Genomic DNA, 26,902 nt, shown 5'->3' on the forward strand with positions numbered 1-26,902 from the left:
CCAGACACTGTTAGCTCTACAAATGATACGTAACTACTTCACACTTGACTTTAGTCAAAAAGTCAAGAAGTGAGATAGAACTATTTTAAAATCTATAATCAACTCCATAGGGCAGAAACTGTCATTTCCATTTCACATATAAGGAAACTGAAGCAGAGAGAACTTACGAAAATGGGTTCAAATTATACAGCTAGTGTGTTACTGAGCTCAGATTCAAACCAGATCGTCTGACTTCAGCCTCGATGCCCTTCCCCTCAACAGGGCTGCCTCCAAAATGAGCTATGACGACCATGTGCTATTTAAAAGATTGACATGAGAGCTATATTGTATTTCATCTGAAAAACAGAAATTTGTAATATTGCAGCGTATTGCTTTAGTCTTCTGAAAGAAATAAGAGAGGAGAATTATTTCTTGTAGGTAGTATACAAAGCACTTCTGTTTATTAAAGCATCATCACTTTTAATTATCATTTCTGTAAAGGTGGAAATTTAGCTCAGTGCCAATGCAATATGTAAGGAAATTTTATGACATCTACGATTTTCTATTATTTCCATGAATATCAGAAAAGATGTCTCAGTAACAAACTAAACTGCATGAATGGCTAGTAGTTTTTTAAATGCCATTCTTTTTATATTCTATTAAGGATTTCAGATTTTTTTTTCAAAAATTCACCTTCTGTAGCTATGAGAAAAATGTCTTTCTCCAACAATTAATATCTAGCAAGCAGAGATACTCTTGTCTTTGCTTGTCAACTAATAGTAATTAAAAAAGAAGGAAAATGAGTTGTTAAGCCATTGTGGCATGACCTTGCCTTGCCAGTACCTCTCTTATCTGCAAGATACACTCTGTAGTTTCAGAGCAAAGCGAGGAATGCTGTAGCAATGAATATTTGTTTAAACAGATGACTGTCAAAGCAATTTTTAAGGAAGTAAAAAATAGAGTATTAATTAGAAGCCAATGAAATAAAATCATACTGCTCTAGCTTGCCAAAATATTACCTGCGTGTCAAGTAGAAGTGTGTCTGACCAGCATGTTAGTATTGCATGCCAGTTATCAGAGCAGGTGGTCATTAGAAGCTTTTGCTAGAAGCCAGATCGTTTCCCCATGAATAGCTTGGTAAGGTCTAATCATTTATTTCTCCCTGAATTCAGAATTATTTCCACCTTCAATTGCCAAAGTACCTGTCCATAATGCCAAGGAAACGTTTTAGCAGTTCTCCTTCATGGGCTGAGAAGGATTTTCTGTGTTCAGAATTTTTCAATCTGTCTTCCTGGATAAACTCAAAATACCTGCTTTACTGGATAAATTCAAAATCTCTGCTAGGTGCCTTCTTTCTTCTTTACAAACAGCATAATTGAAAGCATTGTTTTGGTAGAGTCTTCTCAGAAGACCACATTATCACCATTTAAATTAGTCCTAATTCATTTTACATTTGCTTATTTTACTGTTAACTTTCCCAGAACTAATTTTTTTTTTTACAATTAGAACATCTGAATTTTAATTACATTACCATCAAGAAGCTCATTAAAGTCACTTAATTGGCAACATTTCCAAAAAAACCTTAGCTGGGTTTAATATATTTTAAAGAGTTACTGTCAAAGTATAATTTCACCATTACAAACAGCTTGGCAACAACATTTGCATAAAGATCTGTCAGTTTCTGAAAAATGCTCAAATGTTGGGAAAATCAGATTCGTTAAGTCGCCTTTACTGAAACAGTCTAGAAATGGAGAAATTGTCACATATATTCATCTTTGTAACCCCTGCGGTACCCAGGATACTCCCATGCAAAGCATAGGTATTCCATAAATGCTTTTTTGAAGGAAATAAGTGACATGTTTTGTAAATTGAGTGGATTAAAAAAATAAAACCTCAGAAGTCCTCTCATTTGTGTTAAATTTAACCAAATACTCATTTGCTTGATGCTTTTTTCTCTTTCACTTTAAGGAATATTAGATGGTCACGTAGAATTTTGAAACTTTTAAAAAATAGCTCTAAAGTCAGCATTGTGGGACTACAATTTGGGGTTATTTTTAGAAATGAATTGTTTTATAGCTTCCTTCTTATACTCAGTAGGATTTTTTTTTTTTTCTTTTTGGTCATCCATAGTACTTAAAATAGTGGCTTGGAATTGCATTCAATGAATAAATGAATGAAAGGAAATCTCAAGTTTATTATACGTGTAGGATAATTATGCTTTGCCACTGTAGTTAGAGTATTGGGTCACCTTCCTCCCCAAATCCATATTTAAGAATAAGACATAGCAAAAGATAATTACTATTGCAATGTAGCTTCATGCAAATAGAAAATGCAAGATGTTTTTCAAGCAGTCTTTCTGGCTTGGCATCTTCTACTTACAATCTCTTTCTTTGCACTTTATGCACCTTTTCTCTTCTAAGCCAAAAGAAGACTCTAGCAAAGCTGAAGAAAATATGAACATTTAAAAAATTGCCACCAGGTTGGTGCCTTGCTCTCTACTGCCTCCTCACAGTCTTCCTTGCACGCTGTCTTCTTTTTTTGTTTCCTTAAGACAGAGTCTCATTTTATTGCCCTGGGTGGAATTCTGTGATGTCATAGCTCACAGCAACCTCAAACTCTTGGGCTCAAGTGATCCTCTTGCATTGGCCTCCCAAGTAGCTGGGACTACAGGCGCCTGCCACAATGCCCAGCTATGTTTTACAGACGGAGTCTCTCTCTTTCTCTGGCTGGTCTCGAACTCCTGAGCTCAGGCAATTTACTCGCCTTGGCCTCCCATCCCTTGGCTGGGATGACAGGCATGAGCCACCATTCCTGGCCTTGCCCAGTGTCTTATATACAGAGAGACTCAATACATGTTTGTTGAATGAGTGAGTAAATAAATGAAGACATTCTGAGAGTTTTGAGGAGGACCGGGTAATTCTACCTGGGGGAAGTCAGAGAAGGTTTCATCAACAGTAATGTAGAAAACCTGAGTCTGCTATGAACACTGAGATACTCATTCAGTCAACAACTGGTGAATTTCTGAGACATGCCATATTCTGAGTCACAGTCTATGAAGATTCCTCTAAGGCAGAACTGTCCAATAGCATTTTCTGTGATGATACAAACATGGTTCCTCTACCATCCTACATGGCAGTCACGAGCCACATGTGGCCACTGGGCTAGAGTGTCTAAAGAACTGAATTGTAATTTTATCTAATTTTAACTCATTTAAATTTACATAACCACATGTGGTTCCTGGTTACCTACTGCACTGGGCAGCACTGCTAAGATTTCACAGCGTGTGGAGACAGGAAGAACATATTTGAGGAAAGAGAGGACCCACGGAGGCTGGTATCAGAAGGGTTTGGAAAATCTGCAGTGGGACAGATTGTCAAGGGCTCTATGTGCCACACAGCTAAGTTTGAAAATTATTTTGTAGATAATGGTGAATCACTGGAGCTTTCTAAGCGGGAACATGATATGATTAGATTTGTCTCCTAGAAGTTGCCTCCGTGGCAGTGGGAACAAAGACCAGAGGTGGAGATCACTCATGGCACACAGATATTAGAATCCAGCTTTGCAAATTCCACAAAGGCAGAAAATAAGTTGGAGGAAGAAGTTTCCTGTTCTTCTTCCTCTTCGTAACGACCTTATGGTCTCCCCAGATGGAGTATTAGAAAATGTCTTGGTTATCCTCCTTTCCCTAGTTAGAGTGAATGCTAAGAAAACTACCAGGAAATCTGGGCTTGCTTTGCAGGCTGCTCTGTGCAGAACACAGAGAGAAGGTGGCAGTGTCCGTTCACCCTCAGTGCATCAGCCATTGCATGCAAGTGGACCAAAGGAGCTGCGGCCAGTCCTGAGTCCAGGCAGGCGTTGGTCTGGATCCCTGGCCACCACACAGCCCCCCTTCCTGATGTGGGTGGTGGGGATGAGTGGCCTGAGTGGGAGGCATGGTTTCAGAAAGCAGAAGTGGCAGGAGCACAGGGCTGGTAAAAGTCTGAAGGCTCTAGAGCAGACTGTGACCTCTGATCTCTGAGGCCCTTCGTCCTGGACTGGTTCTCCTGCTTATAGAACATGAGGGAGGGCACGAATATACTCCACCTGCACGTGGGAAGAAAGCATCGAGCAAGGGGTGGGCAGACTGGTCCAGGGTAGTCCGGGGCTGAGAAACAGACAGTGGCTTGGTGGCTACTCCCAACATTCCCTCAAGAAATATCTTCTGGGGATCTGGTTTGGATCTTTTTAATTCTGTGGTAATCACAGAGGTGGCAGGCCACCATAGTTTCTAATTGATGGTGGCAGTTACTGGCAGAACATTACTTTTGGGAGTGCAGACATGACAGAAGTTTTTTCCAAAATATACTTGATAATGTAGAACTAAAGCCACAGGAAAATCGCGTAGTTTGAAAACTTTCCTCTCTAGCTATTGGTGTCCATCTTACTTATTTTTGTAATATTTTGTTTAGTTAGGTTATGGGTTAGCAATCTGAAAGCAGTTACCAGTACTAATTCTAAAAAAGGATTCAAAATAGGAACATTTCCAAATTTGAAGCATTTCTTAAAAAGAGCCTGAATTCAAAAGTCTGACTGTACCCTTATCAAAAGTTTCTGGCAATGTTGAAGAAATCTTCTGAGAGAAATGTAATAAACATTTCTTGGAGGGACAGCATAGAGTGCAAACATCTCAAGCATGATTCATTGCCTTCTCTGAACAATGCTGTGGCCTACTCTGAGCTGTTTGCTCCAGTATTTGGAGCTCTCATTACAGAAATCTGAAACTGCTCGGGACTCTTCTCCCCCATGACCACCCCAATACTATTCATGTGCCTGCCTTGCACAAACACGTCTTCCTGTCATAGAAACCTGGAACCGGAATCAATAAGCACAGACAACAGACTGCACTTGAACTCCTGACTTTATTTTCTTTCCTCAAATGAACAGGTGGATAAAACACTGTCTGCGTCCAAAGCCAAGTGCACGGCTCCCTTCCCTTTTCTCATCTTTCGCAGAGTCCCAGAAAATGTAAACAATATTTAGCTTGAACTTCTGAGCCCTCTTCATTTTTTACTAACCTTCAGAACAACATTCGTTTATACCAGCATTTTACAACATAAAAAGTAGAACAAGCAAACGGTCTGAGACATGTATAAGAAGTTTTCAGACTGTGATACAGGCTTGCAGCTGTGTCATTTTTAGTCTGACAAAGAAAAACATTGCTTTAGGAAGTGGGTCATATGAGTGTATAAGTGGTTCGTGGACAGGCCGGACATGCCGTGGTTCTGGTCCGAGTACCACTGAAATACAAAGAAACAAACCTGTTTTATTCATGCAGTCACAAAATGCATCTAGATTTGACTTTTTTCTGCTCTCAGGAGTTGGTACATTTTCTAATATTGCGGAGAATTTTATCAAAAGACACTTGAAGAAGTAAAATAGCTTATGTGCAAAAACTGCATTTAGAGCAGATTGTAAGAGCCGTTATTAAAACTTCACTACTGTTTCATAGTCTTTGATTTGTATTTTAGATCTCAGTGGCTGAGTTTCATGGACCCCACAGGATCAGGATCAGAAGGCATGGGTTCCAGAATTGGTGTGTTGGGTCTGTTACTTTGCTTCTCTGGAGCTTGGTTTCTTCATTTGAAAAACAAAGGAGTTGGATTTGAATTTTCCCTGACTCCTTGTAGTTCAAAAATTCCATGAGGATTTTAGCTTATGAATATAATTTCTCTCTGTTGTAGAAAATCCACAATATAATGTATCGACATACGATAAATATATAGGAGTTAAGGTAGCATTGTAAAAAGGGGGGCGATAGTGTTATACCTTTAAATTTTATTATTGGAGAGATGCCAGTAAGATTGTTTTCACTGTTAAAGGCGTCAGCGGTCATGATACCATGATACATATTTGCTAAGTTGAATTTACTTTGAGATCACAGTAAAAACAATCAGAAAAATCTCACCTTGCCCTTTGTAATTTTAAAATTGATATATAATAGTTGTCCATATCTTTGGGGTACGTGTGATATTTTGATACCTATATACCATGCATAATGATCAAGTCAGGGTAACTGAGCTATATATCCCTTCAAACATTTATCTTTTCTTGGAGTTGGGAACATTGCAGTTCTTCTCTTACAGCTATTTTGAGATATACAATGAATTATTGTTAACTGTAATTTCCCTACTGTTCTATCAAATACTAGAACATAGTCCTTCTATCAAACTGTATTTATATGCCCCATAATCAACTTTCTTCTACTTCCCCCTTCTCTTCCCAGCCTGTAAATTTTTTTAAAAAACAATTTCCAAAAAATGGAGATCTCCTTTTCTGGGTTTTTGGTCAACATAAACAATTGAGGGGGAATTTGTGAGGGAAGAAGTCGTTACCAAGGACGGCCCCCCTTCCCTTGCTGGTGCCGCACTTTCTTCTCTGTTTCCGTTCTCCACTGCTCATGCAACCCGGGTTTTACATGTAGCTCATTCATTCATTCACTCCATAAAAATCTGAGCATCTGTGATGGGCCAGGCATGTGCCAGGTGCTGAGAATATGGGGAAGAAAAGGTTCTCTAACCCTGAATGGAGCTGTAAGACTTCAGGGAGCCTTTGAGCTTCCTCATCACGTTCTACAATTGCTTCTTATTAAACAAACAGAACCTTCTAGCTGCGGCGGGACTCCCAGGCTTTGCAGGACTCCAAGCACACAGCTACACTTTTGTACAAGCGATTGCAGAACGACTGGCTGTTTGAGCTAGAAGATCATTTAATCGTGTGAACTCCTTTATTTTATATGACTCAACTGGGAACCCCAGAGGCGATCTGGTTTGCCTAAGGTCTTTCAGGGAGTTAATGAAAGATCCAAGATTCCTTTGCTAACGTTCTTCCTTCTCTACCCTGCAGCTTTGTTCCCAGGTTTTAGCAAAATAATTTTAAAAGTAAATAAAAAATAAAACCCCGTCCTTTTAGCTTGGGGTTCTAAGGCCATGAACATGAGTCAAACAAAATTATATACCATTGCCTGGAAATCCACTTGTGCATTAACCAGAGCTTTAGCAATCTGTGCTGAGTTTTGAAAGTGCACATTATCTGCAACAAAGAGAGAGGGAGAGAGTTAAAGTGCTGCTAAATACCAGAAAGCACAGAGTGACAATGTACTGCCTGGAAATGAACACCAACAATTATCTAGTCATGCATTTGACATTGTCAGCAGTGAGTAATCACACTCAGATATGGAAATGTCCCTGACTCTTAGGTACTGACCCTGAGCATAGGCATAGGAGGATGCTTAATGTTTCTTAAACAAAGTGATGCTGGCTCAGTATTTTTATGTGTAAGAGTCTTGCTTAAACCTCACCATCTGCTGTTCCGTGGATGAGAAGATAGTCTACATTTCTGAAATATTCTGCTCTTGCCATCACAGTTGAATTCTGGAAAAGAGAAAAAAATTAACATTTTAGTTGCTGCAAGTTCTAATAGAAAACTAGCTAAATCATTGTGCAATGGACTTAGCACCAATACTGAAATTATGTATTGCTTTGGTTGATAAATATTTAAGAGTCAGAGCAACACATTTTCATCATCATTTGCATTACTTCCATCTGATTCTTAGTTTGAAAAACTGAAAGTTTATGTGTCATATGTTACATATGAGTGAGACCTTAGGCATAAATGATGCCCGCTCAAGCTGTGTAGGGGTTGGGGGGTGGGGAGAAAGATCAGAGAAAGGGAGGTTAGGGAAGGAGGGAGAAAAAAAGAATAGGTTAGAGAGGGTGGAGAAAGAAAAAATAGAATCCGAAAGGAGTAAAATCCTCTCTGGTGATGTGCTTAACAAAAGATCATCATATTTGCCTAGGGACCCAGGATTAAAGCTGTCAACTCTGAATTACTGCTTTAAAGTTATTTAGCACATCTGAAATAAATTAATGACCTCAATAACAAGGGAAATGCTTACTTTGTAGTGCTCAAGATTGTCGTCCTTTGTTGGGAAACCCATGAATCTCTCCGTGTAAATAGATGCTATAAAATAGATAAGAATATGTTGCTTACCTGTGGGACGTGTCATTTCATTAAGCAGCAATGCCTTCCTGTTTAATAACTGTGCCTCAAATCTCTCGTGTAGAGCTCTTGGGGTACATCATTGCCTTACTTTGCTAAAATGATTGGCCTCGAAGAATGTGTGTTGTCTCTGCAATTTGCCTCAATGTGGCTTAGAGAAATAGTCAGGAAGAGATTATGGAGCCAGGAGCATCTAAACATTCCCTTTCTAGGGCTGATCTTAATCTTTATCACTTCTATCCCCCTGAGGGGAATGACAAGGTAACAATGACCTGTAGGATGACCTCAATTTATTTTAAAAGAAATCACAAAACCAGCTACCTGGAGTACTTTTCCTGTTGTTTTACTTCATCTGGGATCAAAGTACATCGCCCAAATCCACTCTCCCAACTTCTCCCACCCCAAACACATAAACATATTTTCCTGAATAAAGATTCCCTATAAGGCACAGTTATCTCATTTCTACCTCCACACAGGGAGGAAGACCTGATAAAAGCTAATTTTTGTACAATTACTAGAGTTACTCCCAAATAATCATCCCTCATTGATGTTAATTGTGAAAATAGGCACAGGTGGAGTATACACGCTCACACACACACACACACACACACACACACACCGGTTTTGTTTCTCTGATTCCTGGAACAATGGAGCCAGCAGTTGCAAACTGTGGCATGGAGGTGAATTGCTTGGCCCCTGGCCTGACTTTGCCTAGCCAGTTATGTGCTTCAAAAGCAATTATGCTGTAACTCTGTGCCTGCAAAGACAGAGTTAGCTCTGATTTTAAAGATTCAGTTCAGCAGGGGCTCAAGGTTTCTGAAAGAAAACAAGGTATATTGCATTATGGAAGAGCTCGTCCTCACTCATGAGATTGCTTTGATTGTTACAACGTGATTATAATGAATCACATAAACTACCTTGTTTACAGATTATATTTTCCCCAGTGAGGCTGGGGTGAATTTTACTGCATAATTCATTTTCCTAGCAACCTTAAATATAGAGTAATTATGTGTTAAATGTTTTCAGGGCAACATTTATGAAATGTTTCCATACCGTAATATTCCCAGCTGGAGACTGGAGCCACAGCTATCCCACATTTGAAAAGACCAGTTCCGGATGCAAGGGCCAGTGATGAGACATAACCTCCATAGGACTGTGAAGACATTGTTATGAGTCAGTCCCAGATTTCCTTTCCTAAGCTTCCCTCCATATGTTTACAGCAACTCTACAATCGGGCCTGAAGGAAGCTGGGAGATTCGGCGAAGGGGAGATTCAATGTCTATTTTTCACACTCGGCAGCAAGCTGTGCCACACATAACAGTGATTTCATCCCTAATAAATTAGAAGTACTTGGTTTCCAGGCCAGAAGAGACCCTTCTGAAACACGGTAGGAATAGGTTAAGAGAGAGAGATCATGGCAATTTTTCTACCAAAAAATTTTTTTTTCTCTATCTTTTCCACTAGGATCTTGCCAGAACAAAAAAGATTTTATTTGGAAGAGATGCACAGAAAAAAGGAAATTATTACCAAAATGTAACGATAAGCTACTTCTTCACAGTTTTCAAAAGCCCTGTGAAGCAGAAAATACATCTATATATTTACTTATTTATTTTCACAATAGAATACCAAAGGAAGGATGTCACACTCTCGTGGGTAATTTAAGTCATGGCCGGAGTCTGTGCGTCTGACATAGTGGTACATATTCTGTTTTTAGGATTTTTGAAATAGCAGTTTAAAGGAGGAAAAGTCATTGGTGTCTCTGGAAACTTTGTGCTTCTTCCCACAAATTCAGTGTAAAAGCAAAGAAAGACCAGAGAGGATACAAATCACAGCGTCGGGAGTAGGTTTCTCTCTCCTCACACTCCTTCTCCAAGGACTAGAGAGATGGTGGAGAAAGGGGACCCTGTAAATAGAAAGAAACCTTGCCAGTGTCCCTTGGGAATGTGAACCTTTTCCTAATATGAAGAAAGGAACAGGGTATCACAATAAGCTCCTCTTCCTCCTGAAATGCAAGTCGGTCTGTACAAGCACGCTGGGAGAGAGGTGCTTCTCCTGTGAACGGTGAGGACGAAGCTGTCTTCTGGGACATGGACCAAAAAAAAAAAAAAAAAAGTGTGCACTAGATTAGGAAGTGCTTCTCAGTGTTTATTCTTGCCCTGATGCAGAAACGTCACTAAAAATTATAAGAGGATAGAGTGACTCTCCAACTAACGCCACAGCTTGTTTCTAGGACCTTGTGGTCACAAATCTCTGGCAATCACTTCCTTTGTGTCAGGACAGATCACATCACCCTTTACCACAGAGAAGTCACTCTCCAGAGAAGGAGTGAGAGTGAGAGCAAGAGGGAGAGACAGACACACAGGGGGATGACACTAGGTTACTGGCAGGGGTCCGTTCTTACTCCATGAAATACGTGGCACGGGAGAGTAAGACGAACAATCTTGCTAAATTCAACAGTTAACTAACATTTTCGAACTGCCTTACAGTTTTGTGTTTTCAGCTCTAGTGAATTGTATTCAGGACCATGAGCTTCAAAATACAGAAGAGGCAGCTCCAATTATGCCATGGCTTCTTTTTATTATCCTGGGAGAGAACTAAACCTTGTTTTAATAGGGGAAAAATCTATTTTCAAAGCAGAAGAAATGTTTGGGTTTGAAAATCATTTTAGTAAGTGAAAATTCCCTAGCTGGTCCTAACTTTCGCTGCAACAGAAAAAACATTTGTTTTGATCAGTAGGTTAGGAACCTCTCTCACTGACATGAAGAGCTCTCCCTCCCTCTTAATGTTAAGTTCCAATGAGAGCAGAGTAAGCTAGAGAGACCTTTAGAAAAACTCTCGTTTATAGTTCTATTAGAAAAGTATGTTCACTACGAGTAAAAATACTGGTTCCTACTTCTTTTCATGTCACAGAGGAAATTGCATAAAGTGAGATATTTGAAATGAAAAGCTTTTGCATATTGTAAACAGGTTGGTAAACCCTTGTAATCAGTCTTAGGAATTACTAATCTGCACTTAGTGATTAGGGGAAAGTACTATATTTAAATCAAATTTTCTTCCTTTCAGAATGAATATTTTCTCTAGGAATCTGTAAGCAACAGCTACTGTGTTAGCAGCAGCACACGCACGCACACATACACACACACACACACACACACACACAAAGGTGCGCTTTAAATTCTCAGGCAGCTTAGAAAAGCTATTCCTATTGTAGAAACGAAGAGGGGGAAAAAGAAAACCCAAGTTGACTTTTTCCTGCTCTCCCCATGAGTGGGGCTCCCAGGCGGAGTGGGTGGCTGCTGCAAGAAAAGAACCTACAGAGCAGATTGGCCATGAGCATTCTAGAATTCTGTCCTTTGCACTTAGATGCCTTGCCATTTTGTTTAAATGAAGGATATTTTTAAAAACATTCTTAGAAGGGCACAGAATTTTGAAGGAGGGTTTATGGAACGCTCTCATTTGAGCCACAATGCACACTGGAGCATTTCACTGATAGGCAATGGTAATAACAGGCTAACATTGGCTGGGCCGTGTTACTACAAGGGTCTTTGTGATCCCACACAATCTTTTTTCCTTCTCCCACTCACATCTCCTCATCTATTTCTCCCCTCTTGCTCATTAGCTCTCCTGATGTCCTTTGAACTGTCCAAGTCACTTGTGGCCTCAGGACATTTGCAAATGCTGCAACCTTTTGCTTGGAATGCTCTTTCCACAAAAACTGGCATGTCTAACTTCCTTCTCTCTTCAAATGTCAAATGTCACCTCGAATGAGAGATCCCTGTCCCTCTACATTAAAATTGTACCAACACTGCACCATCCCCCTGTCTTATTTTCTTTTGTCTTTCTCCATGGTACTTAACATCATTTAATATTCTGCATGTTTTATTTATTTATCTTGCTTATTGTCTTTTATCACAACCCTTCCCAGCTCCATAAGGGCAGAGAGACTTTTGTCTTATCAATGAGTGTTTCCAGCACTGAGCATTTGACCTGACATACAGTAGGAATAGAGTAAATATTGGTTGAATATGTAACTTTGCTATTAATTCATCTATTTCTGAGAGTATCTTGGTGTGGAAATTCTTGCTGCATTTCACAACCAGGAAACTAAGGCTCAGAGTAAACTCATAGTGGCTGTGGAGTCGGTAAGCAGCAGAGCTTGAACTCAAACCCAGGACACCTGACTCAGCAACCCACGCCATTTTCTTGTATCCCCACATGAGGGAAATCTCTTTTGGGAGAACTTTAAGTTCAGATTCTAATATAGCCTCATTAGAGGTGCATTTGTCCTACTTTTACATCGTTGATCACACATAGCAATTCAAATTGCTTATAATTAGTCACTGGAAGAGAAAGGAACTAAGATTAAATCATGAACTAATGCTTATTCAACACCACCTGGCTAGGCCTATATTAACAAAGCAAAGCCCAGAAATGAGGCTGTTATTCTAATAATTTAGGCAAAACTCTCGCTGTTCTTCAATTGTCAGAATAATTGCTTCAGTGTTTCATTGCACAGTGGTGTTTGGCTACCCTGACACTATTGGGCTGGATAATTTTTTGTTATGGGGGGCTGTCCTGCGCACTGTGTGATTTTTAACAGCCACCCTGGCCTCTATCCGCTAGATACCAGTAGCACTCACCCAGTGTGACAATTAAAAATGTCTCCAGATGTTGCCAAATGTGCCTGAGGGGAACAGTCACCTTTGCCAAGAAACACTGTCATAACCAGATATTTGGTAGGCACCGCGGTGGGCACATAGTGGATATTTACCAAGCAGCTAAATGAGGGCTACTGGGTTTTGGTTTATGTGAACCAGGAAAATGAAAAGGGAAGATTAAACTGTTTTCTCCCCACGTTGTGAACTGCATAATGGAGGAAAACGTGGGATTTGTAGCTTATTGACCAATTGACTTTAAAAAAATGTTGTCTGGTCAGGTATCATGTATTTCTCAGACCACTAAAGTGCCTCGTCCTTCATAGATTCAGACACTTGCTTCTGTGATATGAAACACAGTAATAGCTAAATATCATGGTCCTTCTCAATGTCTTCCTCTTCCTCATCTCCAGTTTTTCTTAAGGGCCCTGCTTATTATACAGCAAGAGAACGTAGAGCTATGACCTCCTCCTAACTTCTACTTTGTTGCCTAAACTCAGGTCTTTGATACTTGTCCCTGGTATTACTGCTTTCCTAGCCTCTCGGCCCATCCTCTTCCTTCATATCAGCCCATTCCCCACTTGCAATCTAGATGATCTTTCTAAAACCCCAACACTAGTACAGACTAAATTCAAGAGCACTTCTCAGAGAGGTGTCCATGTAAAATATTGTTAACAGGTGTTTTGGGATGGGATGGGAGAGGAATAAAGAATTGTGGCACCAAATACAGTTCGGTATATAGCATTCACAATTTGCCAAGTAATTAGAACACAGAACCGTCTCCTGAAAAAATCTCCTTTTAACTAGTGGGACACATTTTGGGGGTACTAACTTTTACAAACAATTAAATTCAGTTTACAAAGCATCACAGATACTTGACATGCCCAAATACTGTGCTAAATATTTTAGAAACAAAACTAAAATAAGAACAGTCCATCACCTTGATGAGCTTACATTCTTATGGGAGAAACCAATAGACAAGATAAAATATGGTAATTCCTATTATGAGAAAGAGAAAGAGCTAATGGAACACATGTGAAGTTATAGAACAAGTGTGAGTTCTTCGTTTTGGAGGGAAGAAGAGCTGGGGAATGGAAGACGAGAATGGACATTGCAGTTGTAGGGAACAGCACATACAAAATCACGGGAACAGGGAAGCAAAGGCATAATTTAAATTACTCACAAGGTGCAGGGAGAAGTGGAGAGAGATGAGACTGCACACATAAGTTGGAGGCTTGCATACAAAGAAATGTATTTGGGCTTTATGTTGTGGGCAATGTGGAGCCCCACAAAATAGATAAGCAGAAAAGCAACATGGAAAAATTTGTTTTGGATTGATAACTTCATTAAGCAATGCTGGAACATGTGAGGTGAACGCACTGAGGACAGTTAAAAAGCAACTAGAATATTTTAAATTGGTGCTACCCAATCTATGAGGCATGGACCAACAGCATCTGGGTTATGTTACCTGGGATCTTGTCAAAAATGCAAACTCCTGGACCCCACCCAGGCACACTGAATCACAATCTCTGGTGGTAGGGCTCTGGGAGCTGTGGTTTAGCAAGCCCTTCAGGGGAGGTTTATGCAAGCTAAATTTGGAAAGTTCTGATTTAAATTACATATGAAGAAACTCAAATTAGGGTGATACAAGTGGGGATAATGAAAACAGATTTAAACGTTTAAAGGTAGAATCGACAGAACTTATAACCAACAGAATGTTGGAGTCAGCAAAAAGGGGGAGGGAAAATGATTCTCATCTTTCTCATTTGGCTGACTAGGGGTGTGATGAGGCCTTTAGTGAAGATGAGGGCTTGCTTTGAAGTAGACTTTAACAAGATTACCTCGGGTACACAAAGCTGGAGGCACATGTAAGACATTTAGGAGACATGACCAGTAAGCATTGGTGCTCAGAAGAGGCAGGTGCTGGTGGCAGCGATCTGAATGTCATAATCATTCTGGAACAAGTGTTTGACCAAGGAAATGAAACGTAGTTAGGTTCAAGGCTAGTCCCAAAAAAACACTAACAATTAAAGAATTAATGAAGTCTAATGATGATAGAAGCAGAGAAGAGTGAAGAGAAAGATGTCACAGAGCCATGCACAGAGCCCTTTGCCTTTACGTGCTTTAAAAGGCCCTCTGTTACCTGGCTACCTGCTTACCCAGACTCATTCCCTACACCTTCTTTGTGATACTTCAGACTTTCAGGTTTCAGGCCTTCTGACCAACTCATGCACATCAGCCTCTTTGTTAACTCAGGACCTGGGGATACGGTTTTCACCTTGAATGCCCTGTTACTCAGCTCTCTTCACTCGCCTCAAATGCTAACCCATTTCTGAATCCTCCCCTACCGCCTATAACCCTTATAATAATCACTCTTCTTCCTCTGTACTCCAAGTAAGTTACATCTCTCATAACATTTAGAAACTTGCTGAGCTCCTGTTCTTTTGATCGTCTGTTTCCCCCCCCCCCACCACAGGGCCAGGCTTATAAACTTACCCACTTTTTATCCTCCAAAGAGCCTGTAAAAGACCTAATTGAAAATTTACTATGCAGATGAAAGAATGAACAAGTCAATGGTCAGATGGACAGGTCAATAAATATAGATCAGTCTTAAAGCTGAAGAACTATAAAAATAACCAGTATAGTCTTAAAGTCTTTTTCTCCCACTGGTTCATCCTGCTGATCTGGGTCTGTCCAGGTGTGGACAGACCATAAACCCCTTCGCAGTCTGTTTATTACTTTCTTCTCTCGAACATGCTCTCAGGGGCTCCCACACAATCACTGCCCTGTTGGAAAGTGAGCGGTAAGGGGGGGTCTAATATACTATTTCCATGGCATTTGCATGATGATATGTGGTGAAAATCTCTTATTGAAGAATTTCAGGCTGATAGGGATGTATTTTTGGGTGATGAGTGGGTTCTTTAAATCATCCCACATAGATGGTTCTCTACCAAACTAATACCTAGAATGTTCTATAAATGAAATAAAAAGTTCTACTTTATGGTTATTTCAAAGCCTGCAGTAAAAGCAAAATCTAACTCCAAGAGAAATGTTAATGATTACATGCAAGTGTTCAGCTTGAAACAAGAATTTTCCAAGGATTTACTTTAGGAAATTTTATAAAAATGGATGGTAGGAAAGGTCTTATCTGAAATATTTTACTACAAAAAATATTGCATTTATTTCTACTCATTTGAATTCCATTCTGTTTAGATATTTAACATTTGATAGTTTTAAGAGGACCAAATGGCTCGAAGTAACAACTTTCTTTGAATTCATAACAGCTCTTCATCTGGTCACTGAGCGGAGAGTTGAGCTGAATTCTGCAGATTCCCTTCAATATTGGGTTTTATTCCCTTCATTTTGTGCAGGCCGCTCCCATAGAAAACAGCCAAGAAAAACAACCCAAGTGCAAATGCCTGCAAATTGACTTGCAAATGTACAAATTCAGACCAAAAAGTGAAACAAGAAATCTTCTTTGAAGGGTAATTACCATAATTTATAATGGGCAAATCTAAATTCTTTCCAATATTTCTCTAAACTTTCCAGTAACTTCATTGCCCATAGCTGATAAGTTTTGCCACTTCTCTTTAACATGTATTTTCAAAACCTGTACAGTTCCTCAGACATGGGAAATTATCTCCATGACCTATAATGAGGAAACTAAATAATCCTTCTCTCTGGTTACACAAATTAACATTAGGTCTAATAAAACTCTTTGATTGCCAAAAATATATATGTGTGTGTGTGTGTGTGTGTGTGTGTGTGGAGAGAGAAAGAGAGGGAGAGAAAGAGAGAGAGAGATATGTATCAAACAGCCAAACTGTGACTATGCTAGGTTAGGTACTAAAGAATTCATATTCAAAAGTTCCTGTAATTTTAAACTTTAGCTCAGATTTTCAGAAAGCATAAATATAAAAGACATATATTTAACTCAAAAATAACAAAGTAATTTAAACCTCTGATGAATATGGTTCCATTCAATATGTTATAATCTAGTACCAAAGAAATAAGTAAAAAATTTTCAATTATGAGTTCCCTGCTGTACAGGGAAGAAAATAAAAGATCGAATTAAAGAAACAAACCACCACTTTGAAGCCCAGATTACCCACATTGACTGTTTCCACTGACAGATTAAATTATGTTGTACCATTAACATTTCATGAGAAATCTTATAAACGAACACTTTAGAAAATGATGATTGCTGAACTGAATAACAGGCATAAAACATATAAAACAACTCACCCAGCCCCATATGGCTATTCTTTTTTCATCAATGAAACCCATTTCTATGAATTTTCTAAAGTAAAAGAAACAAATTTTTAGAATTTTAAGTGTGTACACATGACATTTACTTCATTACACAAGCATATTTAATTCGAAGATTTAATAGAAACGCTACATTTTCTTTGTTTAAACACATGCATAATAAGGCTGCATTTACAAATAATTAAAATAATATTATCATGTTTTCTGCAAAAGGATCAGAGAATCCTCTCCGATTCTATTGCACAGTTATTGATAATGCCCTGGGAGCTGGTGGGCCATCCTGGTACGGCCAGTTACCGACACTCGAACAGGTTAGGAGATAGGCCAAATATCCTTATCCCCAGCTTCGGGAAAAGAGGATTTTTTTGTTGTTGCTGTTTTCAGTTTGATCACTTTCTTATCATCTTGTTCGTTTAGTTGTTAACCATCATTTGATTTTTAGTCACATTTGAGAAAAAAATATACATCCTTCTCCGCCCCCTTTAGGCACCCTCAATACAGGCAATGACGCATCTTTTAGGATGTAGAAATGATTTGTTTTAGCTCCACCACAGAAGATCCTCTATTTGAAAACAAATCTTCCCTTAGTAGCAAAGGGTCACGTTGAAGGACAGCCTTTAAAAAGTCATAGGAAATCCTCAAAGTCAAAACAAGTGTTTCAAACTAATTTATACCATGTTCCCCTGATGGTTGGTGTCCTAGGGCAATTGTGATTGGTGTGGGAAAGGGTTTGATAAAATCTCAGAGGAAACAGAAGCAGGAGCAGGGGTGGAAAAAGGCAAACTGGAGGAGCCATTGCTGAAGCCACTGTCTGCAACAGCAAGGGAGGAGGGAGGAGACCAAAGCCAGATGCATGCCCCGGGAGAACGCTGCTACGTTTTATTCTATTCAGTTACCGTTTAATGCCCTTTCTCATCAGTTCCCTGGAAGTAGGACTGACTGATTTTCATTAGTTGAATAATGTAGTTTCTTAAAGGGATTTCACAGCAACCATTTCACTCCTTGCATTGATTCAACATGCACGTTTCCGATGCACAGAGGAGTTGGGCAAATGCCCGGGACAAACAGATGGGAAGAGGCCCCGTTAGTCACAGCTTACCCGACACTGATTCTGAAGGACACTGAGGAGTCTACAGGGAAGCAATGCAGCAGCAAATGGAAAGTCGCTACCTGTGTGGATGCTGCTCGTGGCAGAGCGGAGAGAACGTGCGGCAAATTGCGGCACTTGGGCAATTCTTACACAAACTTCAAAAATCAAATGAAAGAGGAGAAGATCCCTTTCTTGTTAAAAAAAAGATAATCTTGCTACTAGTGCTGGAAGATAAATCTGAGCCATAAAATCAGTGGTGATTTTATGATCTCCCAGAAGCTAGCAATCACACTGCCTTGCATCTGGGTAAAAAGCAAATAACAGGTGATACATGAGAACAGGAAATTCTTAACAGCTTTCTTCCTAGGTTTATTCTGGAAAGATGACATTTACTGGAAATGATAGTGCAATAGTTAAGGTGGAAATGAAACATTAACACTTAATGTGGCAGGAGTAGGTTAAAGGTTAGCTAGATAATCTGAGCACTTGGAGATCAACAAGCCTCTATAAAATTCACCTTCAAATTCTGAAGTTTCTAGGAGGGTTATCAGAAACACTGTTGATAAATGTGGTTACATCAACAAAATGTTAGTAACAAATGAAAAGGATGTCTTCTAATTTTGGAGGCTGGATTGGACTTTATAACTTTTCTCTCATAAAAATGGCCCTAGGCAAGGTCAAGTTAGAATCCTGGTGATCAATTATGACGCTGTTTTAAAAATCTTCTTATTGATGCCACCTACAACAGCGTGATAGAATATTTCTTCGCATATAATCTTTCCTCACCACTAACCCTCAAGTTATATAAAATTTCAAAATTATGGGAACACGGAAAATGCTAAATAAAGCCCCAATGAGCAGAATTGCCCTTACAATCACCAAAGTTTTATGGGTCTCACATATGTGCCATGTGCAGGGAAGCCTGAAGAAAGCAGGTCTCAGTTTCACCTACGTTTGTGACTCTACATGCATCTCTTTTAAAGCATTCTCTTTTGTACAGACAAAAGTTATGAGGATGTGTGACTTTTTTCCCACCCAAACCCCCGCTTTTCCTTGTTTAAATCTATTTATTGGCCTTGACTAGTATTTACTGTTGTTTCTGAATATATACATATGATTTTCTTTTGGCATATAGAAAGTTTAGCCAGATTGCATTTTATAAGAGATTCAAAGGAACAAATTTCATTCTCTGGGTGGAAATTTGAGGGCTACAAAATAGGGATTATAATCACAATTTCCCAGGTCAGGCAGGCACTGATTTCTAAAACACTTTTTCGGGAGATGTGTGGTTGAATCATTCCCAGGATTATCATTATAAATCTATCCTTTTTAGCTTCTGTTTTCTCAAAGCACTGAGTTCCAAGACTTCCTTTTCATACTTGCATAATAATGATTTCAAGTACAACCAAGGCCAGCCCTGGCTGCCATTCCCTCGCTGCTTATATGCTTTCCATGGGCCACACAGCTGCCCATGTTCACTGGGGTGTTTGCTGAAAGTTCCATTTAACTGCAATGCTGTCCCCTCAGAGGGCAGGTGGCTTGTCCCTTTTACCAGATTGTAAATGCATTGAAAGCAGAGATTGTAAACTGCACAATTTTATACAGAGTGTACTGTAATGACATGCATTAATATTTGATATGCATTAATATTTGATATGTTATTGAATAACTGAGAAAATGAGTGAACATATGTCTGCCCTATAGCAGGAAAACTTTCTACACATCACATCATAAAAATGGCTCAAAGGAAATGAAGGTATCCAATTACCACCTCTAGTTCATCCTCAGCCCTAAATGCCAAAGAAAATCAGTATCACCGTGAAAGTTAGTAGAAGGTACAATTTGTGGTTTGTGTCATATATGTTGAAGATTATTACTCAGGTTTAAAATTTCATTTCATCCAAGAAAAACATTAAGAAAATATTTCTTCTGCGTAAGTATAAACGCTACATTTGCAGTGGCAAATAAATGCACCAAAGTATAATGATGCACTTAGGTGTTATTGGTGAGTTTTGTCGATGGTAATGATCGTGATCATAATCATGATGATTTTTTAAAACTAATGTCAAAAGAAACCATTTTTTAGCTCTACTAGCTTTAGAAAAGATCTAATTGAATTATAAGTGAGACATAATTTTCATCTGTTTTCATACCGTCCCAGGATTACATGTCCTTCATGTTTATTGCATGGCTTAAATGAAATAGATGTGAGCCACAGTACCAAAAAAAAAAAAAAATCCCTTAAGGAATTAAGGCTTTAATTCTGACAATTAATTGTGCTAATATCTTCATTTAGGCACTCAGTGGTCTTTATACGAGAAACTGATGCCTCAGTGGCGTTTTCCTTTGAACTATCTCCCCCAAACAAGTTAATAGCGGAAAGGCCAAAACGCAGGATCGGTAAGAAAGAGGAACCAGCCTCCGAGAAGTTAGCAGTAAGTGGAGGCTGATTTTAATGTTAATAACCTACTTACTAATCAGTCACATTGTACTCAAATGGACTTTGCTTTTAATTGAACATTTTTTTGTGTAAGTGTGTATATATGACTGTTCACAGAATGGAAGAAACATTAGAAAATAAATGAGTTATAATTCCTTCCTGTATAATTACTTGTGAGTCTAAACTCTTCTGCTTTGCTTAGAGACAGAGATAAAGAAAAATATTGTCTGAGCCTGGCTCCTAGCTGTTAAATATGATCTGTGTCATGCATGTTGCATCGAAATCTGGAACAACTAATGATATTAAAATGGTAAAAGAAATGTCCTAGTGAACTTTCTAACATTCTCTTTGCCTGTGGAAGTATTTCACCTTTAGCTGTCACACATTTAGAAGCATCCATGACTGAGAATGCAATTGGCCTGTGAGCTTTTAGACTCAGAAACCGCTGTTCTCTAACTTCATCTATTCACACCATAATAACAGAAACCTAACAACTACAGAGACCCAGCCAGAAGAATCCTGCACACTGTTTCTATAGAAGCAACACTTAGGTGATAATTTTCTTTTTCTTTCAGGAAAAGATGATGGAACCAGAAAATGTGGTTGAAAATATAGTTGGGAAGAAAAAGTCAGATAATGAATCCATCCGTCCTCTAAATGTTTTCGTAATGTAATTTCTGTTATGGAAAATGATTTTGGTTTTTTTGTCAAATGAACATAGTCAAACGCTTACTATCAGTAGTCAATTGACAGCTAGTTCTAGCACAAATGAATGGCCAACACCCAAAAGAAAGTAGTACTGATGACCTCTTGAGCCTTGTCTAAACTTAGGAGGTAGAATGTCCGATGCTTGAGCAAATATCTATTTAGTTTCCTGAAGGTCATCACTAGAGTTATACAAATTTTTCTGCCACATGTGAACTATGTTCTTAAAGAAAGGATATTAGAATGACTGACAACACATCAAAGGAGGGTATTTGTATTTAGCACTAGGAAACATTTTTCTACACAGTTAATAGCCCTCTTCCATAAATAACTTTTCCAGCATTTGGCAAAAATGTCCCTTTAAGATTAATGGTAGGTTTAGGCCACGTTAAGAAAAGAGACAAAAAGAATTAAGTCCTTAAGAAAATGGAGAAATGCAATAATGATTGCCTGACATTTGCTGTGTGTTGACATCTGCTTGAATGAGAAGGTGCTCACCTGACAGCTGTAATCTGGTCTTCGACTTCATAAACACCCAGCTTTCGATACACCGCATACAGGAGTTTGTCACCTTGGAAAGCTGTTCCTCGACCATCCACCAAGGCAATGACCATCCCTTCCTTACTTGCAAGATAAGATATCCAATTAACAGAAAATACAGACCTTACACTCTGACTGCAGGGACCACCATACCTAAACAGAAAAAAATAAATAAAAATGAAAGGAATCTCTGTTTCTTTTATAGAACTCAACCTCCCATTCTAGCCAAGCATTGCTTTTAGTAATTCCCAGTACAATTATGTGATAAAATAACAATGGCGTTAGAACTGGCTCAGAATCAAGAGGAGACCAGGCTTTTCCCAGAGGTTTGCTACAAGGAAGTTGTTTTGGGACACAGCCTCTCCTATTCCCCAAAACGGATACATCTAGGGTTGGCATTTCAAGGAATATGTGTGGGTTTTTCGTCATTTCTGCCACCTGCCACTTGCTAAAAGCAGACATAAGATATACTAAAAAAAATGCATGGTGTTTTAAGCAAATTGTGTGTAGGTCAGCACTGATTTTGGGTGTGATTCCACTAAATGTATTCTATTCCTTTATTTCATTTCTAACTCAATTACATAAGACGTTAAGATGATTTACAATATTTTTTTGGCTGCAATTTCTCTATCTCAAAGGTATTCTGACACATTCGGCAATTTGCCATCCAGAGAAAATTCAACACAGCAAATGCAAGCAAGTCCATCTAAAATCTCAAAACTTCCTCAATCCGTTTTAAATAGCCATATTTTATTTACTCTGATTAGTTGAGGAATATATAAAAACAGCATCAATAGGAACTGTTACCAAGGAGAATGGTTCATTCTATTTCATAAATGTGTATTTCATCCAACATATTTTCAGTAAATAGTTTTTACACCAAAGAAAATATTACATACACTTGAATTAGCAAGGGATACTTCTTTGATCTGTCAAATTGAGGAGGAAGAATCATCTTGTACCATAAAGCTTTGAAAACAGAAAAAAAGAGAGAAAGAGAGAGAAAAATTTCATTCCATAATACGCATGGCATCATTTATATTCTTTAATGACGATATATGCCAGAAACTCAATTTACAGCTACTAAATTGTTAAGAATTGAGGATTTATTTAAAATTGATTTTTAATAAGTATTTTATGTTTATAAATGATTAGAAATCTTGAATTACTGTCTGTTCTAGAAGCATCCATTCTAAAATTAAAATTAGAAATAAGCTCTTTTTAAAAAATGCCAGTGTTGCAAGGGGGCTATGGAAAAGTATAAGATCAGCTATATTCACAAATATACGAAAGATATTTAGTAAGACTAAATATTGCTACAGTAAGATTGTTTTTAAATAAGACCCTACAACATATTATACTATCAGGTTTGGACTATAACATTTACCCTCTCATTTTTTTTTTTAAAGAAAAGTAGCAAGCTTTATTTCTATAAATGAGAAGTTTTTAGAAGATCTTACTCATTTCATCCACTTCAAGTTTCTTAATTTCCTCTTTAGGCAGCTGGATATTTTTCAGAGCGTTTTCCAATTCCTTGTTTTCTTCCAGGATTTTAATTTCTTAAAAAAAAATAAAAATTTTCATTTTAAATTAATTGTATTTGAATTTAAAAGTCCCTTTATTAAAATTCCTTTGACTTCAATAGGGATGAAGTTGAAGCTGTATAAGGCTTGCTTAAGAAGTTTCATATTGACAAACATAACTGTAATCCGGCTTTTAGAGCAGGTCTGACTTTACGAGGATATCACATTTTAATTATTGTCTCCTAAACTGATCCTTATGGCATCAAAACACATTTTAAGTAGAATCACAGAAACCACACTATTTATTTAATCACGTTTTACTATCTCCTACTATTTGTTTTTCAACTTAAAAGTCACGACCAGACCAACAAGGTAATATTTTTGTTAACATCTGTCAAAAAAAAAAAAAAAATAGAAAAAATAAAATCTAGATTGCTGAGGTCTCCAATTTAAAATAATGAATTGTGTAGTTACAAGACTTGTTTTTTTAAATTTCAAGGTGAAAGTCAAATATTATTTCTGTGATTGTTTTATATTTCTTCCTTTCTTAACTGTTTTTCCTGCTGTACTTGATTAATGTAGGATATTCCCTCTTTTTTTTAGTACCTGAATTACTATGTATACTATTCCTCCAAAACCTGCCTTTCAAAGTTGTTATATATCTTAGTAAAAACAACAATATGACATACTGTGCTCTCTTTCTGTCTTACACCTTTAGAAAATCTTCTAAAGTGCTGTTTATACTTGAGCTCGGTTTTGTTTCACACTTTAAACTTTGAAACTGAACAAATCCATTGATCTCCTGAATCTGCAGATCGGTGATATATGCAAATAGGTTTCTAGCAATACAGGGCTTTTTGTAGGTTTTTTTTTTAAAAAAAAAAAAACTGGAATCAACACTAATATCTTTTAGAGAAAAGTTAGTCTTTCATATAATTTATGGAATTTGTAGCTTTACACTGTATTTTAAAAGAGGATCTGGATGCCTTGTGAGATGTAGCTATCCCTACAAAAGACATTCCATGGACTTCTTGTTTTTATGTCTTTTTGAAAAAGTGGTCCCTGGCGATAGGGAACTGGAGGAGTACTTACATTAAGTTTGCCAAGCCACTTCTCTCGTAACTCTCAGTTTTCATATACTCATGGCATTTTGCTCCAGCATGTTATATTTAATCTTAGCACAAGTCTAGATGTTTTGGGTATGGTTTGTATAAGATACGTAATGAATTTCACATTAACTTCGGGTAATTTATCAGGAAAGAGATACTTGTGATACCTTAAAAGTTAAAACCAGAAAAGTAAAATGAACATACAATTCTAAGTGCCAGCTCTTTAGTTTCCTGTGTGAATTCTGTATGTGGAGCTGTCATGGATTAAGGGATTTCTGTGGACCAAGTACACAGAATGGCTGACTGATGGATTGACTACTATTTTTATTATTTTAGGACAAGTACTAAGAGTTGAAGATAATATCCAGGTGTTGTTACATTGTTCTAACTTTGACTCCTTCTCCATTCTATTCCTAGGTATTGAGCTTTCTCAACTCATGACTTAATGAAATTTCAAATTTAATTCAAAACTTGACTAATTCTTCCATAGTCCAGAGTTGCATTTTTATGGATAAAGAGTGGGCAATTTTTCCACCTCTTAAAGTACAAATGGAGTTTCATACAACCTTGGAGAGAATAACTGGGGTTATTCTCTGGGTTCTCTATGGGCTTTCACATTAAAAGCCTGCAACCTAGCAAGGAATAGTCCGGAATGTACCATTTCACCTTCTTTCACTCATCATTGCATACTCCGTGCCTGGCACCTGGATGGTAGCATGTGCTCTGGACGTATTTATAGACTCTTCATTATGATGACATCAAGTTGTAAGAACAATTATTCTTATCTCTGATTTTTGTTTAAATCACATTAAAATGCCATATTGCTTATTAATTAAATAAGAAGAATCTGTGGAAAAGCTGATAAATGAGTTCATTCAAACAATTGGTAAATGAGCACTTGCTGTGTCCAAAGCAATTAAGCCCAGTTGAGCCTTGATATCAAGCGCCTACTCTTCTGGGTTTTCAGAACATCTGGTTCAAGTATTATAAGGCATTTTGAAATGACCTTACCACATGAGATGAATCCCCTCACCTGTCTCTGGATTCCATCCTCTCCCAACTCTTAAGGGCTTCCTTCCTCTATGTCTTCAACTCCCCTTTTCTCCTAATGCTTCCATCCGCTTTTAATCATACTCAAATATTTATCATCTTTCAAAACCAAAATTAAACCTCCATCAATCCTTTACAGCCATCATGACACCTCTCCCCTCCTCTCATCACCGTCAGACCTCTTGGACACACTGTCTCTTTCATTTATTTAGGCAGGCCTAACCTCACTTCAGTCTGGCTTCCACCTCCACTGCGCCACTGAAACTGTTCTGACTGAGGTGATGTCAATCATCCTGCTAAGTCTATTAATTTAAAGCATGTCTTGCTTCACTCTCTGTAGCAGCTGACACAGCTGTGCACTTCCTCCTTGACATTTTCTCCTCCCCTGCCTTTCATGGCACCACACTCTCAAGGTCTTCCTATAGTTCCCTCTCAGTCTCCTTAACATGCTCATTTTTCTTTTTCCACTTCTCCAAGTGTTGGTTGTCCAGGTTTATTCCAGGCTCTTTCTCCACTAACTCTATCTACCCTATTCTTCCCACTCTGCTAATCTCGTCCATGTCCAGGGCCTTAGTAACAATGTGTTCTATAAACCAGTAATTTCTTGATCTTTATCTTCTGTCCCAACTAATCTTCTGATCTAGATCCAAGACTATGTCACTACAGAACTCCTCCACCTGGATAGGACTTCAGTTCTTCAAGTTCAACATTGAAAACAAAATTTGTCACCTCCCTCAAAACCTGCAGTCCACAGTGGGTCCTCTCTTTCAATGAAAACTGTAACCAACCAACCATCCAAACATTGTGAATCCTTCCTTCTTATTAACGAGCCTCAGTTTTGATGTAGCTTTCGTCAGGAATCATTTCCTAACCCCCAAACCCAGTTGGGGTGCTTGCCCTATGAGCTTCCATGCTTTCCGTTTTCCTCATTTTAAAACTTTACCCCACTATATTATAATTGCTCATTCACACATTTGGTCTCCCCACTGATCTATAATCTCCTTAAGGGTAGGAACAATGTCTGATTTGACAGATCTAGTACCTGGCACAGTCTTTGGCTTAATATGATATTTGCTTAATAAAATACAGTAGAACCTCTATAGCTGACCATCTCCCTACTGACTACCTCCTTAAGATGACCTAATTTTCACAGACCAGACACGCACCACATGTACGGATCAGTACAGTAGGCTTAGTGTCTTATTACTGTCCCTTGGGTGGTCAACTTACAGATGTTATATGGTATTTGTTTGAATGAAGATTTCTGGCACCAAATGCAATGTAAAATGTCTGAAAAAACTAAAAATACAGAAGACACAGCATCTGTTCTAAAACAGCAGCTGAACATTTGTTTACAATCCAGGATAATCCAGGAGCTGCTGAATTAGACTCTCTGGGGAGGGCCTGAAGGTATACATTTCTAATGAGAATATCAGAATTTCATCATGTAGCAAATTGTGGAATTGTGCTCTGAAAGAATTTGAGTTCTATGAGTTATGAAATAT

At 38.3% G+C, this 26,902-nt stretch overlaps 1 protein-coding gene across 2 annotated transcripts in view; it reads right to left on the reverse strand.

The window, feature by feature from the left end:
- Positions 1–4,859: 4,859 nt before the first annotated feature.
- Positions 4,860–26,902, reverse strand: part of FAP (fibroblast activation protein alpha) — a 62,885-nt gene continuing 40,842 nt past the window's right edge. For both annotated transcript variants that reach the window (XM_003795142.3, XM_003795141.2), the window contains 9 exons: positions 23,176–23,274; positions 22,615–22,684; positions 21,674–21,868; positions 16,917–16,971; positions 9,070–9,169; positions 7,913–7,977; positions 7,316–7,388; positions 6,974–7,047; positions 4,860–5,255 (listed from right to left, as the gene is read on the reverse strand). In XM_003795142.3, coding sequence (XP_003795190.1) covers positions 5,154–5,255; positions 6,974–7,047; positions 7,316–7,388; positions 7,913–7,977; positions 9,070–9,169; positions 16,917–16,971; positions 21,674–21,868; positions 22,615–22,684; positions 23,176–23,274 — 833 coding nt within the window. In that variant the 3' untranslated portion in view covers positions 4,860–5,153. The remainder of the gene's footprint in view (positions 5,256–6,973; positions 7,048–7,315; positions 7,389–7,912; positions 7,978–9,069; positions 9,170–16,916; positions 16,972–21,673; positions 21,869–22,614; positions 22,685–23,175; positions 23,275–26,902) is intronic.

This window comes from Otolemur garnettii, unplaced genomic scaffold, assembly GCF_000181295.1.
Source record: "Otolemur garnettii isolate 467f Iridium unplaced genomic scaffold, OtoGar3 scaffold00090, whole genome shotgun sequence".
NCBI classification, from domain to species: domain Eukaryota; kingdom Metazoa; phylum Chordata; class Mammalia; order Primates; family Galagidae; genus Otolemur; species Otolemur garnettii.